Source organism: Macaca nemestrina, chromosome 12 (genome assembly GCF_043159975.1).
Source record: "Macaca nemestrina isolate mMacNem1 chromosome 12, mMacNem.hap1, whole genome shotgun sequence".
Classification (NCBI taxonomy): Eukaryota; Metazoa; Chordata; class Mammalia; order Primates; family Cercopithecidae; genus Macaca; species Macaca nemestrina.
The window spans coordinates 73403005-73419161 of record NC_092136.1 but is presented as its reverse complement, the minus strand read 5'-3'; the positions used below and the strand labels follow the sequence as shown (position 1 = coordinate 73419161).

At 37.8% G+C, this 16157-nt stretch overlaps 2 protein-coding genes across 4 annotated transcripts in view; one reads left to right on the top strand and one right to left on the bottom strand.

Moving 5' to 3' along the window:
- LOC105468730 (prolyl 4-hydroxylase subunit alpha 3) overlaps positions 1–8711 on the top strand; it is an 84010-nt gene extending 75299 nt beyond the window's left edge. The window contains exon 13 of the mRNA XM_071075287.1: positions 1592–8711. The gene's annotated coding sequence lies outside the window, so the exon portion shown is untranslated. The remainder of the gene's footprint in view (positions 1–1591) is intronic.
- The window catches only part of LOC105468731 (protein phosphatase methylesterase 1), a 90647-nt gene that overhangs the window by 25318 nt on the left and 49172 nt on the right, over positions 1–16157 (bottom strand). For all 3 annotated transcript variants that reach the window (XM_011719049.2, XM_071075291.1, XM_011719048.3), the window contains exons 4-5: positions 4662–4719; positions 3805–3856 (exon numbers count right to left, since the gene is read on the bottom strand). In XM_011719049.2, the coding sequence (XP_011717351.1) occupies positions 3805–3856; positions 4662–4719 (110 nt within the window). The remainder of the gene's footprint in view (positions 1–3804; positions 3857–4661; positions 4720–16157) is intronic.

The following is a 16157-nucleotide window of genomic DNA, read 5'->3' as shown; positions in this document are numbered from 1 at the left end:
GCTATAAAACTTTCTTATAACATCACCTAATGTAATCCCTCAGCAGCCCTGTCTAGAAGGGTCTGTATTAATCAATTAATCTCACTGGGTCTATAAATATATTATTGCATTTCTACCAAGTAAAAAGAGCTGCATTTTCTTACTACCTCACTGAAACATATTTTCAATGTTTCAATGGGTTAACCAATTTATGCACTATTGGAACACTAAGCATGTGAGAGTTATTTATATTCTACTGCCCAAGGTCATCACCAAGTTCTGATTGCAAAAATTCAAAAAATTGCAACCTCAGGTATAAATGGTAAAGCCATCTCCCCTTGGCATAGGGTACTGTGAATTCAGAGTAATTTCATGAAGTCAAAACTATAATGCCTTTGCCCAGAGGCCACTGGAAAATATCAGGAACAAAGACTTGATACAAGTGGTCTTGGCCCAGTGCGGTGGCTCAAGCCTGTAATCTCAGCACTTTGGGAGGCCGAGGCGGGTGGATCACGAGGTCGGGAGATCGAGACCATCCTGGCTAACATGGTGAAACCCCGTCTCTACTAAAAATACAAAAAACTAGCCGGGCGTGGTGGCGGGCGCCTGGAGTCCCAGCTACTCGGGAGGCTGGGGCAGGAGAATGGCGTGAACCCGGGAGGCGGAGCTTGCAGTGAGCCGAGATCGCGCCACTGCACTCCAGCCTGGGCGACACAGCGAGACTCAGTCTCAAAAAAAACAAAAAAAGCAAAAAAAAAGTGGTCTTTAGAGTAAGTAACACAGAGGAAATTATTATACATACAGTTTCTAAAAAATAAAACAGGTAGTATTCCAAAGCTAATTCTGCATATTAAAATAACAGACCAGAAAAAATTATATCCTCAATTAATCTAAAACAACACTGGATATAATTTTGGGGGCAAACTTTTTTTTTTTTTAAAGAAAAGACTAAAGTTTAAAACATGTTTATATTAAATATCAACATGTAATTTCCAGAATAATTCTTGAACAATTCCAAGAAACTTTCGGTTGCTAACACACAAATAATGAGTAAAATAAAAGGATGCTATGGACGACTATCTAAGTCCAATTCTCCTTAAAATACACATTAACTGAATTGAAGGGGTTCTGCAGTATCCGCCTCATGCACAAAGGTAGAGAGGTCTGAAACACACCAACTGAACATCGTGTCTGAGCTTAGGAAAGGCATATTTACCCAGGTAGAAGGTAGTTACGATTAATCACTTGATCATCTACCACCAAGAAAAATGTAGTTATTAAAATCAAGCAGAGCATTCAGTCAACAAGTACCTTACTTGAGGTAAGTCCTGAAAATCCAGAGAAATACAATAAAGATGAAGTAGCAAGGGCTACCTACAAATCCATACTGTAACTGGATGTATCACAATTTTGGTGGATGCTTTTTAAAGGGATTCTGTCATATTTTAATGCTAGGTTACTTTTCTGAGAAGCATTACTGTGTATCACAGAAACTGGAATATCAGAATGACCCAAGCTCAAATTTGGCTTTTTCACATACTTTCTTATGGAGTATTTAGGTTCCGCAGTTGATAGTAAGTATGCCTATTTTGAGATTTTTTTTTTTCCACAGAGTAACTGAATTCAGAAATCACATAAATGTTTGACTGCTTGGATAATTTCAGCAAGAATCCAGTTTGTTCGCCCTTTTGATTCTTGGTCATCATCTTCATCTACTGTGGATGATTTTTATTATTAAAAAAATTTTTTGGTGCCAGTTAACAACTTACTACCTCAACTCCAATTCATCCTTCATTGCCTGCTCTACAAAAACAGACGTGAGTGAGGCCTTTAAATATTTTTCCCTTGCCAGTAGGCATGATGTTAAGCTATGTTAATGGAGGGTGCTAGAGAAACACAGAACTTCCCCCAGTATCCAACTCCTGCCAATTCCTGCACAATTCCTCCTGCACAAATGGCTTCTCCAGTACTCTAGCCCTCCCCTACCCAGTGTTTTTGTAGACAAGTGCCTCTGGTGAGATACCTCCCCAAGAATAGCTTTCCCTGTACCTTAGAGGGCAGAATTCTGTCAGGTTCCAAAGGGCAGATTTTCAGCAAGTTCTAACCTTCGGTAAGCCATGGTTGTGCATTCTCCAACAAGGTCTGGATCTCAACCCTGGGTGTACTCCCTCAGCCCAAGGGAGGAGTGGTTGTTCCTTATATCTGCTTTCCTATATTATTAAGAGTTTTCTTTACTTCTTACTACCAATCTCTCATTCCAATCCCCTGTTATTGTGAATAATTATTTATATTCAACTTTACTTATACAATTTACTATGTTGTTTCTCTCTCCTGATGAGCCCTAGACTGAAACATTATTATTTAGTCCATGTTTCCTTAAGGTTCTCAATTAATTCTTCAATTTCCTCTAGAATGTTAACCAAGGCATCATCATCAATTTGTCTGACTGCCTGGACACTCAGATGATGTATTTCACTTTTTTGTTAAAAGTCAAGAAACCCTTTACTTCCTTAAAAATCATTCACAAATCTTCCTAGAGGTATCACTAACAGGCTTGACTGTTTAAGGATATATTGCTCTCATATTAACAAAGGCAGTAGGAATAATTGAGGGAACAGATTCTTACCTCTCTTTTCATAGTTTTTAAGGCATATGTTCATTGAGTGGAATGATACTCATACTATACACATTATTTCTTTCTCTCTCTCTCTGACAAGGACTATAGTTGAATGACCTTAAATTCAATCTACTGACTGTGTGATTTCATACAGTTATTCAACCTATATGAGCCGGTTTCCTCATCTGTAAAAGGATATGTCTGTATTACAGAGTTAATAATGAGGATTAATTTCAATAAATGATTACACAAAATAATGATTATTAATAAATGCTTAGTTTATACTTTAATGAAAGCTGGCTGATAAAAAGTACACAAATAACACCTACTATAATAATAAAACAACTATCTCCAGGTAGACAGTAAAAAAATAATAGTATTAAAATTACTGCTACATCAGTTTGGGATCTGAAGGAAAAAGTTTATTCTTAAATTAAAGCTGCTGAAGTAAAAGAGGGCAAGATATTTTTGGCCAAAGTGACCAAATACCTGAGAGAGTATGTATTAAAGCAGAATGGCTAGAAGAATCCTATTTATGCTATAGGTCAGTGATTCCCAAACAACAGTCATTGAACTGGCTCCATCAGATTCCTATATAGAGCTTTATCAAAATATAAATGTCCAGACCCCACGGCTAGAAGTAGGTCTGGGGTAGGGTCAAGTCATCTGTATGTCTCGTAACTTCTCAAGTGATTCTGATGAGTGAGCACTTTTGAGAGTCACTGTATATGCTACATTCATTTTTTACTTTAGGCCCAGGGTATAACTGTCATTTTTTTAATATCATGTTCTCATCTTTCTATGACATAAGATGAAGAATATGCACAGGATACCTGAAGGAGAAACTCTCAAGGCCTCTTGCATACAACTACTTTTCCAAGCATAAGTCCATAATAGGTATCCAGATTCAATGCAATTCCATCAACAGAAGAAAACTTTCAAAAGCCTTCACAAACTAAACTGTGCCTTGAAGAATTTTCATGTGCTTTATATGATGATCATTGCGTTGGACATACCAAGAAAGATGCAGGTTTCTTTCAAGATTAAATAGTAAGGAGAAACCAAAAGTAGAGGAGAGAGAACAGAAGTAAAATGTTCCTTGTGGTAATTATTCTCCAACAATCTCATCAGGAAAGTGATAAAGTTATAGTACTATTTATAATAGTGATGGGAGACAGGCAATGTGTAAGAAATATCTGGTTACTTACTTTGCCATTGTTTCTGCAGACAGATCTTCAGGATTCTTGACTTTTGTTTCACCTAAAATGAAAATAGTTTTAAAATAAAATTCCCACAGACAGGAATTATAAAAGCAGAAGAATTCTCTTTTAAAAATACCATCTTTGGACAATGGATTAAGGACTTTATAATTTTACACAATGAGTTTAGCAAGGATTTTCTACAGACAAATCTTTACAGTTATCCTAAGAAGGATAATTACAGTAGCCTAGCAAAGATTTATCCACATTCCTTATACATCAGCATAAGAATCTGGTTACTTTAAAGGACATTTTCTTAGCTTAACACATATAAAATACAAAAATAAATACTATAAATAAAACTTTAATATATATACATACACATACATTTGTAAAGACTAGAAGCTACGACTTCCTTCAAAATGCCCAAATCGAGCTGGGCACAGTGGCTCACAACTGCTATGCTAGCACTCTGGGAGGCAGAGGTGAATGAATCACTTGAGGTCAAGAGTTCGATACCAGCCTGGCCAACATGTGAAATCCTGTCGCTACTAAAAATACAAAAATTAGCTGGGCATGGTGGCGCACACCTGTAATCCCAGCTACTAGGGAGACTGAAGCAGGAGAATTGACTGAACCCAGGAGGTAGAGGTTGCAGTGAGCTGAGATTGTATCACTGCACTCCAGCCTGGGTGACAGAATGAGACTCCATCTCCAACAAAAAAAAAAAAAGAAAAGAAAAAAAAAGCCCAAATGGAATAGACAAGGTAATTTTATGGCCATGTTGAAATTTCTAATAGTTACGACTATTCAAAGGGGCTTGATGACTATAATCCAGTAAATGGCTAATTAAGAACTTTACTCACCATGACTTCGCAGATCCAAAGCCACAATCCTACACTGAACTCTACTAATAATCGCTGCCTAGGAGAAAAAGGAAAAGGAAAAGTAGTTAAGACACATCTAGGATAACAAATTTTGCCCAATTCCCAATGATAACTTTGTAAAATGAACTACCATCAGAATTCAAAGGACCCAAGAGAATCAAAAGACTTTCTACTTTTAAGCAAAATGAAAGAATGATGATTTTCTACTAGTTTTGGCATATATTGTAGTTCTGTCCCAACTTCAAAATATGGCTTTCTCTACTTAAATCCCTCTTTCAATCTTAATTCTTCCTATCCTTTCTTGACACACACAGTTAAGAGCCTTTAGACAATGACCCTCTGAGCTCTGGTTTTCATCTATATTCTTTGGATATCTTTTCCTTACTCTGGAGAAAGAATCCCTTAAATAAGGATGGTGAGTCAGTTTATATCTTGGCTCAGGACATCACAGAAACATGACATTCAAATCATGAAATTTGCTGAAAGTAGAAGTCACGGAAGAGTCTTCTTAAGATTCACTTAAGACAGATACTGTAGAACATACAAGTTTGTGTTCCTGTTAAAAATGTATTGAAAAAGAAATCATATCATGGGGGAGGTACAATTTTAGAGGTTGAAAGAAATCTGAAATAATTGGGGATCTTCTTCCTCAACTAAATTGGATTCTTTGACAATAATATATCACAATTAGGGCTACCAAATGTCAACAAATTTTAACTTTTAAAAATAAAATAAGAGAACTGTCTAGTCTAACCATCACATTTTATGAATGAGAAAACTGAGGCCAAGAGAAAGAAAATTATTTGCCCAGGGTCACATAACAAATAAAAAGTAAAAACAGAACTAGACCCAAGGTAAGTTACCAATATAAAAGTAAAAGTAAATCACAAAACAAGTCAGATTAAGTCATATTTTTAAAATCCCATAGAAAATCAAGTCTGATTCTATTCCTATTACTCTAACGAATACCGTTTAAAGACAACAATGGAATGAAATTCTACTATACTTTGCTGTTTGTTCCTGAAAGCTATTTGCTAATTTACAGGAGTTATTTAGTGACAGTAAAGCCTTCAATGACAAAAACAAATCCATATGTTAGAAATAAAATTAAGTGGCAAAGATAGTATTAATTTGCTTGATTTCTGTAGATAATAGAACCAGGTTTATAAAACATAAACAAAATATATATTTGAAATTCTAGGCTTTAACTTGAAAGCAATGATTTACAATCATAGGTGCCTATCAGAAAATCCCTACAAATATTAAAAACAAAATTTTCATTTATTTATTTAACAAATCTTTCTAATAAAAATCTGGCACCAATGGAGTAATGGAGTTACAGGAGGGAAAAATACTGGCAATACTTCTGCTCTCATGGTATCTACATTCTACTATGGTGGAGGAAGACTAGAAAAAAATAAACGAGCAAAGTAAATTCACAGACTAACACGTGCTTTAAAGATAATAAAAAAGTGTCAGAGCAGATCTATGGTAGCTACTCCAGATCTTGCCACAAATAGTACAACTTTGCTACTTCTGAAATGGATGAGTGGAAAGCAGCTATTTAAGAACTAGACTTAACCAACCATTTTCTCACTAGAATATTATGGTGTTTAGCAGTAACTGCAACAATAGCAGTAGCAGCTAATGTCTACTAAATCTATGTGCCAGTCAGCAATCTAAATGCCTCAAATGAATTACCTTTCTCCTCACAACTCTTTACTACTTAGACATAATTTTCAGCATTTTACAGAGAGATTACATAACTTGCCCAAGGCTAAATAACTAATAAGTGACAGAGACAATTTTCAAATCCAAGCTGCCTGGTTCCAGGTGGTTTTCAACCCTGGCTACATAACAGAATCACCTAAATACTACCACCCAGGTACAAACCCACCAGAAATTCTGATTCAAGTGAACTGGGTTAGGGACCAAAGTTATTTATACATTTTAGACTTCTCCAGGTGATTCTAATGTATACCCAAAATGAAGGCCTACTATCCTAACCCTAGACTAGAGAACAAGAGACAAGACTGGAAGATGTGGGTAGTAATAACATGCTTCTGTATCACTTCGTAATCCCACCAGATTATCTCAGATAATCTCATATTCTTAAGAAGTCGGCTGGGAAAATACTAGTACAGTTTTTTTGGCTGACAAAACAGGTTCTTAGAGGTTTATCAAGTATTGGTGAAAGTATGGAGAAATAGGTATCCCCACAAATACATGATATCCTCAAACTTAATTTTGGCCAATTTGATAAGTGAAAAGTGGTATTGTTTTTTAAAAAATTTTGCGGGTACATAGTAAGGGTATATATTTGTGGGGTACATTAGATATTCTGATACAGGCAAACAATGTACAACCATCACATCAGGCAAATGAGGCAGCCATCACTTTAAACATTTATCCTTTCTTTGTGTTCAAAACAATCTAATTATATCCTTTTAGTTATTTTAAAATACACAGTAAACTACTGTTGACTGTAGTCACCCTGTTGTGCCATCAAATACAAGATCTTATTCATTCTATTTAAATATTTTTGTACTCATTAACCATCCCCAATTGTCCTCCACCTCCCACCTCCCTCCCCTCATCCATTATTCCCAGCCTCTGGCAACCATCCTTCTACTCTCCATCTCCATGAGTTCAATTGTTTCCATTTTTAGCTCCCATAAATAAGCGAGAACATGCGAATTTTTTCTGTGCCTGGCATATTTCACTTACCATAATGACCTCCAGTTCCATCCATGTTGTTGCAAATGACAGGGATCTCATTCTTTTTTATGGCCAAATAGTACTCCTTTGTGTATATGTACCATATTTTCTTTATCCATTCATCTACTGATAGACACTGGTTGCTTCCAAATCTTGGCTATCGTGAACAGTGCTGTAATAAACACGGGAGTGTAGTATATCTTCAATGTACTGATTTCCCTTCCTTTGGCTATATATGCAGTAGTGGGATTGCTGCATTATATGGTAGTTCTATTTTTAGGGGTTTTTTTTTTTTTTTTTTTTGAATCTACAAACTGTTCTCCATAGTGGCTTTACTAATTTACATTCTCACCAACAGTCTATGAGGGTTTCCTTTTCTCCACATCCTCACCAGCATTTGTTATTGCCTGTCTTTTGCATCAAAGCCATTTTAACTGGGGTGAGATGATACCTCATTATAGTTTTCATTTGCATTTCTCTGGTGATCAGTGATGTTGAGCACCTTTTCATATGCTTGTCTGCCATATGAATATATTCCTTTGAGAAATGTCTATTCAGATCTTTTGCCCATTTTAAAATTGGATTTTTTCCTATAGAGTTGTTGAGCTCCTTATATATTCTGGTTATTAATCCCTTGTCAAATGGATAGTTTGCAAATATTTTCTCCCATTCTGTGGGTTGTTTCTTCACTTTGTTGTTTCCTTTGCTGTGCAGAAGCCTTTTAACTTGACATGATCCCATCTGTCCATTTTTGCTTTAGCTACCTGTGCTTGTTGGTTATTACTCAAAAAATCTTTCCACAGTCCAATGTCCTGGAGAGTTTTCTCAATGTTTTCTTTTAGTACTTTCATAGTTTGAGGTCTTAAATTTGAGTATTTAACTCATTTTTAGTTGATTTTTTTTTTGTCTCTTAAATTAATATTTTTATTTTTTATTTATTTTTCTTTCTTCTCCACACAGGAGACATGGAGCCCACTTACAAACTAGATCCAATTCCATGAAATCCAATGTTTTTACATAATTAATTTTATGTATACTAGTTTCTCAAACGTGCCAACAATTTTTGTGGTGTCAGGCTGACATGTAGCTTTAGAAAACATTATTTCTAGAATTATACACATAACATTGCATTACAACAAACAAAAGTCATTTTTAAATAGGAATATTCTAATGAAGAAGTGTTGTGTTTCATTCTCTAACAAAATTTAGATCCTTTAAATACCATATTCAACTATTTCATTGACATTCTGGTGGGCTTCCCTGGGTTTCTCTTACCTAATAATAAATTATCAGGGATTATTTTTTATTTTTTTTTTAAATTTATTTATTATTATTATACTTTAAGTTCTAGGGTACATGTGCATAACGTGCAGGTATGTTACATATGTATACTTGTGCCATGTTGGTGTGCTGCACCCATCAACTCGTCAGCACCCATCAACTCGTCATTTACATCAGGTATAACTCCCAATGCAATCCCTCCCCCCTCCCCCCTCCCCATGATAGGCCCCAGTGTGTGATGTTCCCCTTCCCGAGTCCAAGTGATCTCATTGTTCAGTTCCCACCTATGAGTGAGAACATGCGGTGTTTGGTTTTCTGTTCTTCTGATAGTTTGCTAAGAATGATGGTTTCCAGCTGCATCCATGTCCCTACAAAGGACACAAACTCATCCTTTTTGATGGCTGCATAGTATTCCATGGTGTATATGTGCCACATTTTCTTAATCCAGTCTGTCACTGATGGACATTTGGGTTGATTCCAAGTCTTTGCTATTGTGAATAGTGCCGCAATAAACATACGTGTGCATGTGTCTTTATAGCAGCATAATTTATAATCCTTTGGGTATATACCCAGTAATGGGATGGCTGGGTCATATGGTACATCTAGTTCTAGATCCTTGAGGAATCGCCATACTGTTTTCCATAATGGTTGAACTAGTTTACAATCCCACCAACAGTGTAAAAGTGTTCCTATTCCTCCACATCCTCTCCAGCACCTGTTGTTTCCTGACTTTTTAATGATTGCCATTCTAACTGGTGTGAGATGGTATCTCATTGTGGTTTTGATTTGCATTTCTCTGATGGCCAGTGATGATGAGCATTTTTTCATGTGTCTGTTGGCCGTATGAATGTCTTCTTTTGAGAAATGTCTGTTCATATCCTTTGCCCACTTTTTGATGGGGTTGTTTGTTTTTTTCTTGTAAATTTGTTTGAGTTCTTTGTAGGTTCTGGATATTAGCCCTTTGTCAGATGAGTAGATTGCAAAAATTTTCTCCCATTCTGTAGGTTGCCTGTTCACTCTGATGGTAGTTTCTTTTGCTGTGCAGAAGCTCTTTAGTTTAATTAGATCCCATTTGTCAATTTTGGCTTTTGCTGCCATTGCTTTTGGTGTTTTAGACATGAAGTCTTTTCCCATGCCTATGTCCTGAATGGTACTACCTAGGTTTTCCTCTAGGATTTTTATGGTATTAGGTCTAACATTTAAGTCTCTAATCCATCTTGAATTAATTTTCGTATAAGGAGTAAGGAAAGGATCCAGTTTCAGCTTTCTACTTATGGCTAGCCAATTTTCCCAGCACCATTTATTAAATAGGGAATCCTTTCCCCATTTCTTGTTTCTCTCAGGTTTGTCAAAGATCAGATGGCTGTAGATGTGTGGTATTATTTCTGAGGACTCTGTTCTGTTCCATTGGTCTATATCTCTGTTTTGGTACCAGTACCATGCTGTTTTGGTTACTGTAGCCTTGTAGTATAGTTTGAAGTCAGGTAGCGTGATGCCTCCAGCTTTGTTCTTTTGACTTAGGATTGTCTTGGAGATGCGGGCTCTTTTTTGGTTCCATATGAACTTTAAAGCAGTTTTCTCCAATTCTGTGAAGAAACTCATTGGTAGCTTGATGGGGATGGCATTGAATCTATAAATTACCTTGGGCAGTATGGCCATTTTCACGATATTGATTCTTCCTATCCATGAGCATGGTATGTTCTTCCATTTGTTTGTGTCCTCTTTTATTTCACTGAGCAGTGGTTTGTAGTTCTCCTTGAAGAGGTCCTTTACATCCCTTGTAAGTTGGATTCCTAGGTATTTTATTCTCTTTGAAGCAATTGTGAATGAAAGTTCATTCCTGATTTGGCTCTCTGTTTGTCTGTTACTGGTGTATAAGAATGCTTGTGATTTTTGCACATTAATTTTGTATCCTGAGACTTTGCTGAAGTTGCTTATCAGCTTAAGGAGATTTTGGGCTGAGACAATGGGGTTTTCTAAATATACAATCATGTCATCTGCAAACAGGGACAATTTGACTTCTTCTTTTCCTAACTGAATACCCTTGATTTCTTTCTCTTGCCTGATTGCCCTAGCCAGAACTTCCAACACTATGTTGAATAGGAGTGGTGAGAGAGGGCATCCCTGTCTTGTGCCAGTTTTCAAAGGGAATTTTTCCAGTTTTTGCCCATTCAGTATGATATTGGCTGTGGGTTTGTCATAAATAGCTCTTATTATTTTGAGGTACGTTCCATCAATACCGAATTTATTGAGCGTTTTTAGCATGAAGGGCTGTTGAATTTTGTCAAAGGTCTTTTCTGCATCTATTGAGATAATCATGTGGTTCTTGTCTTTGGTTCTGTTTATATGCTGGATTATGTTTATTGATTTGCGAATGTTGAACCAGCCTTGCATCCCAGGGATGAAGCCCACTTGATCATGGTGGATAAGCTTTTTGATGTGTTGCTGAATCCGGTTTGCCAGTATTTTATTGAGGATTTTTGCATCGATGTTCATCAGGGATATTGGTCTAAAATTCTCTTTTTTTGTTGTGTCTCTGCCAGGCTTTGGTATCAGGATGATGTTGGCCTCATAAAATGAGTTAGGGAGGATTCCCTCTTTTTCTATTGATTGGAATAGTTTCAGAAGGAATGGTACCAACTCCTCCTTGTACCTCTGGTAGAATTCAGCAGTGAATCCATCTGGTCCTGGACTTTTTTTGGTTGCTAGGCTATTAATTATTGCCTCAATTTCAGAGCCTGCTATTGGTCTATTCAGGGATTCAACTTCTTCCTGGTTTAGTCTTGGAAGAGTGTAAGTGTCCAGGAAATTATCCATTTCTTCTAGATTTTCCAGTTTATTTGCGTAGAGGTGTTTATAGTATTCTCTGATGGTAGTTTGTATTTCTGTGGGGTTGGTGGTGATATCCCCTTTATCATTTTTAATTGCGTCAATTTGATTCTTCTCTCTTTTCTTCTTTATTAGTCTTGCTAGTGGTCTGTCAATTTTGTTGATCTTTTCAAAAAACCAACTCCTGGATTCATTGATTTTTTGGAGGGTTTTTTGTGTCTCTATCTCCTTCAGTTCTGCTCTGATCTTAGTTATTTCTTGCCTTCTGCTAGCTTTCGAATGTGTTTGCTCTTGCTTCTCTAGTTCTTTTAATTGCGATGTTAGAGTGTCAATTTTAGATCTTTCCTGCTTTCTCTTGTGGGCATTTAGTGCTATAAATTTCCCTCTATACACTGCTTTAAATGTGTCCCAGAGATTCTGGTATGTTGTATCTTTGTTCTCATTGGTTTCAAAGAACATCTTTATTTCTGCCTTCATTTCGTTATGTACCCAGTAGTCATTCAGGAGCAGGTTGTTCAGTTTCCATGTAGTTGAGCGGTTTTGATTGAGTTTCTTAGTCCTGAGTTCTAGTTTGATTGCACTGTGGTCTGAGAGACAGTTTGTTATAATTTCTGTTCTTGTACATTTGCTGAGGAGTGCTTTACTTCCAATTACGTGGTCAATTTTGGAGTAAGTACGATGTGGTGCTGAGAAGAATGTATATTCTGTTGATTTGGGGTGGAGAGTTCTATAGATGTCTATTAGGTCTGCTTGCTGCAGAGATGAGTTCAATTCCTGGATATCCTTGTTAACTTTCTGTCTCGTTGATCTGTCTAATGTTGACAGTGGAGTGTTGAAGTCTCCCATTATTATTGTATGGGAGTCTAAGTCTCTTTGTAAGTCTCTAAGGACTTGCTTTATGAATCTGGGTGCTCCTGTATTGGGTGCATATATATTTAGGATAGTTAGCTCTTCCTGTTGAATTGATCCCTTTACCATTATGTAACGGCCTTCTTTGTCTCTTTTGATCTTTGATGGTTTAAAGTCTGTTTTATCAGAGACTAGTATTGCAACCCCTGCTTTTTTTTGGTCTCCATTTGCTTGGTAAATCTTCCTTCATCCCTTTATTTTGAGCCTATGTATGTCTCTGCGTGTGAGATGGGTCTCCTGAATACAGCAGACTGATGGGTCTTGACTCTTTATCCAGTTTGCCAGTCTATGTCTTTTAATCGGAGCATTTAGTCCATTTACATTTAAGGTTAATATTGTTATGTGTGAACTTGATCCTGCCATTATGATATTAACTGGTTATTTTGCTTGTTAGTTGATGCAGTTTCTTCCTAGCCTCGATGGTCTTTACATTTTGGCATGTTTTTGCAATGGCTGGTACCGGTTGCTCCTTTCCATGTTTAGTGCTTCCTTCAGGGTCTCTTGTAAGGCAGGCCTAGTGGTGACAAAATCTCTAAGCATTTGCTTATCTGTAAAGGATTTTATTTCTCCTTCACTTACAAAACTTAGTTTGGCTGGATATGAAATTCTGGGTTTAAAATTCTTTTCTTTAAGAATGTTGAATATTGGCCCCCACTCTCTTCTGGCTTGTAGAGTTTCTGCTGAGAGATCTGCTGTTAGTCTGATGGGCTTCCCTTTGTGGGTAACCCGACCTTTCTCTCTGGCTGCCCTTAAGATTTTTTCCTTCATTTCAACTTTGGTGAATCTGGCAATTATGTGTCTTGGAGTTGCTCTTCTCGAGGAGTATCTTTGTGGCATTCTCTGTATTTCCTGGATTTGAATGTTGGCCTGCCCTACTAGGTTGGGGAAGTTCTCCTGGATGATATCCTGAAGAGTGTTTTCCAACTTGGTTCCATCTTCCCCCTCACTTTCAGGCACCCCAATCAGACGTAGATTTGGTCTTTTTACATAATCCCATACTTCTTGCAGGCTTTGTTCATTTCTTTTTCTTCTTTTTTCTTTTAGTTTCTCTTCTCGCTTCATTTCATTCATTTGATCCTCAATCGCTGATACTCTTTCTTCCAGTTGATCGAGTCGGTTACTGAAGCTTGTGCATTTGTCACGTATTTCTCGTGTCATGGTTTTCATCTCTTTCATTTCGTTTATGACCTTCTCTGCATTAATTACTCTAGCCATCAATTCTTCCACTTTTTTTTCAAGATTTTTAGTTTCTTTGCACTGGCTATGTAATTCCTCCTTTAGCTCTGAGAAGTTTGATGGACTGAAGCCTTCTTCTCTCATCTCGTCAAAGTCATTCTCCGTCCAGCTTTGATCCGTTGCTGGCGATGAGCTGTGCTCCTTTGCCGGGGGAGATGCGCTCTTATTTTTTGAATTTCCAGCTTTTCTGCCCTGCTTTTTCCCCATCTTTGTGGTTTTATCTGCCTCTGGTCTTTGATGATGGTGATGTACTGATGGGGTTTTGGTGTAGGTGTCCTTCCTGTTTGATAGTTTTCCTTCTAACAGTCAGGACCCTCAGCTGTAGGTCTGTTGGAGATTGCTTGAGGTCCACTCCAGACCCTGTTTGTCTGGGTATCAGAAGCAGAGGCTGCAGAAGATAGAATATTTCTGAACAGCGAGTGTACCTGTCTGATTCTTGCTTTGGAAGCTTCCTCTCAGGGGTGTACTCCACCCTGTGAGGTGTGGGGTGTCAGACTGCCCCTAGTGGGGGATGTCTCCTAGTTAGGCTACTCAGGGGTCAGGGACCCACTTGAGCAGGGAGTCTGTCCCTTCTCAGATCTCAACCTCCGTGTTGGGAGATCCACTGCTCTCTTCAAAGCTGTCAGACAGAGTCGTTTGCGTCTGCAGAGGTTTCTGCTGTTTTTGTTATTTTTACTGTGCCCTGTCCCCAGAGGTGGAGTCTACAGAGACAGGCAGGTTTCCTTGAGCTTCTGTGAGCTCCACCCAGTTCGAGCTTCCCAGCAGCTTTGTTTACCTACTTAAGCCTCAGCAATGGCGGGCGCCCCTCCCCCAGCCTCGTTGCTGCCTTGCCGCGATATTGCAGACTGCTGTGCTAGCAATGAGGGAGGCTCCGTGGGCGTGGGACCCTCCCGGCCAGGTGTGGGATATGATCTCCTGGTGTGCCTGATTGCTTAAAGCACAGTATTGGGGTGGGAGTTACCCGATTTTCCAGGTGTTGTGTGTCTCAGTTCCCCTGGCTAGGAAAAGGGATTCCCTTCCCCCTTGCACTTCCCAGGTGAGGCGATGCCTCGCCCTGCTTCAGCTCTCGCTGGTCGGGCTGCAGCAGCTGACCAGCACCGATCGTCCGGCGCTCCCCAGTGAGATGAACCCAGTACCTCAGTTGGAAATGCAGAAATCACCGGTCTTCTGTGTCGCTCGCGCTGGGAGTTGGAGACTGGAGCTGTTCCTATCTTTAGTTGATTTTTGTATATGGCAAGAGATAGGGGTTTCGTTTCATTCTTCTGTATATGGATATCCAGTTTTCCCAGCACCATTTATTAAAGAAACTGTCCTTGCCCCAACGTATGTTCTTAGCACCTCTGTTGAAAATGAGTTCACTATAGATGTATGGATTTGTTTCTGGGTTCTCGATTCTGTTCCATCGGTCTATGCATCTGTTTTTATGGCAGTACCATGCTGTTTTGGTTGTTATAACTCTGTGGTATAATCTGAAGTCAGGTAATGTTATTTCTCCAGTTTTGTTCTTTTCTATCAGGATAGCTTTGGCTATTCTGGGTCTTTTGTAGTTCTATGTAAGTTTCAGAATTGTTTCATTTTTGTGAAGAATATCATTGGTATTTTTGATAGGGATTGTGTTGCATCTGTAGATTGTTTTGGGTGTTATGGACATTTTAACAATGTTGATTCTTCCAATCCATGAACATGGAATATCTTACCCTTTTTTGTGTCCTCTTTAATTTCTTTCATCAGTGTTTTATACATTTCATTGTATTTCACTTCTTTGGTTAATTCCTAGGTATTTTATTTGTACCTACTGTAAATAGGGTTACTTTCTTGATTTTTCAGATTGTTTGCTGTTGGCATATAAAAACACTACTAATTTTTGTATATCAATTTTTTATCCTGTAACTTTATTAAATTGATCAGTTCTAACAGTTTGGTGGAGTCTTTAGGATTTTCTAAATATAAGTTCATATCATCTGCAAAATAGGATAATTTACTTTTTCCTTTCCAATTTGGATGCCCCTTCTTTCTTTCTCTTGTTTGATTGCTCTAGTTAAGACTTCCAGTACTATGCTGAATAACAGTGATGAAAGTGAGTATCCTTGCCATTTTCCAGATCTCAGAAGAAAGCTTTCAACTTTTCATTTATCATCCTTTTAGTATGATACAAGCTGCAGGTCTATCGTATATGGCTTTTATTGTGTTACATTCCTTCTATACCCAGTTTAAGTTTTTTGTTTTTTTAAATCACGAAAGGATGTTGAATTTTATCAAATGCTTTTCCAGCATCAATTGAAATGTTCATATGGTTTTTGTCCTTCATTCTGTTGATATGATGTATCACATTGATTGATTTGCATATGCTGAACCATCCTCGCATCCCAGGATAAATCCCACTTGATCATAACGAATAATCTTTTTCTTTTTTTTTTTTTTTTGAGAAGGAGCCTTGCTCTGTCACCCAGGATAGAGGGCAGTGGCATGATCCTGGCTTCCTGCAACCTCCATTTCCCAAGT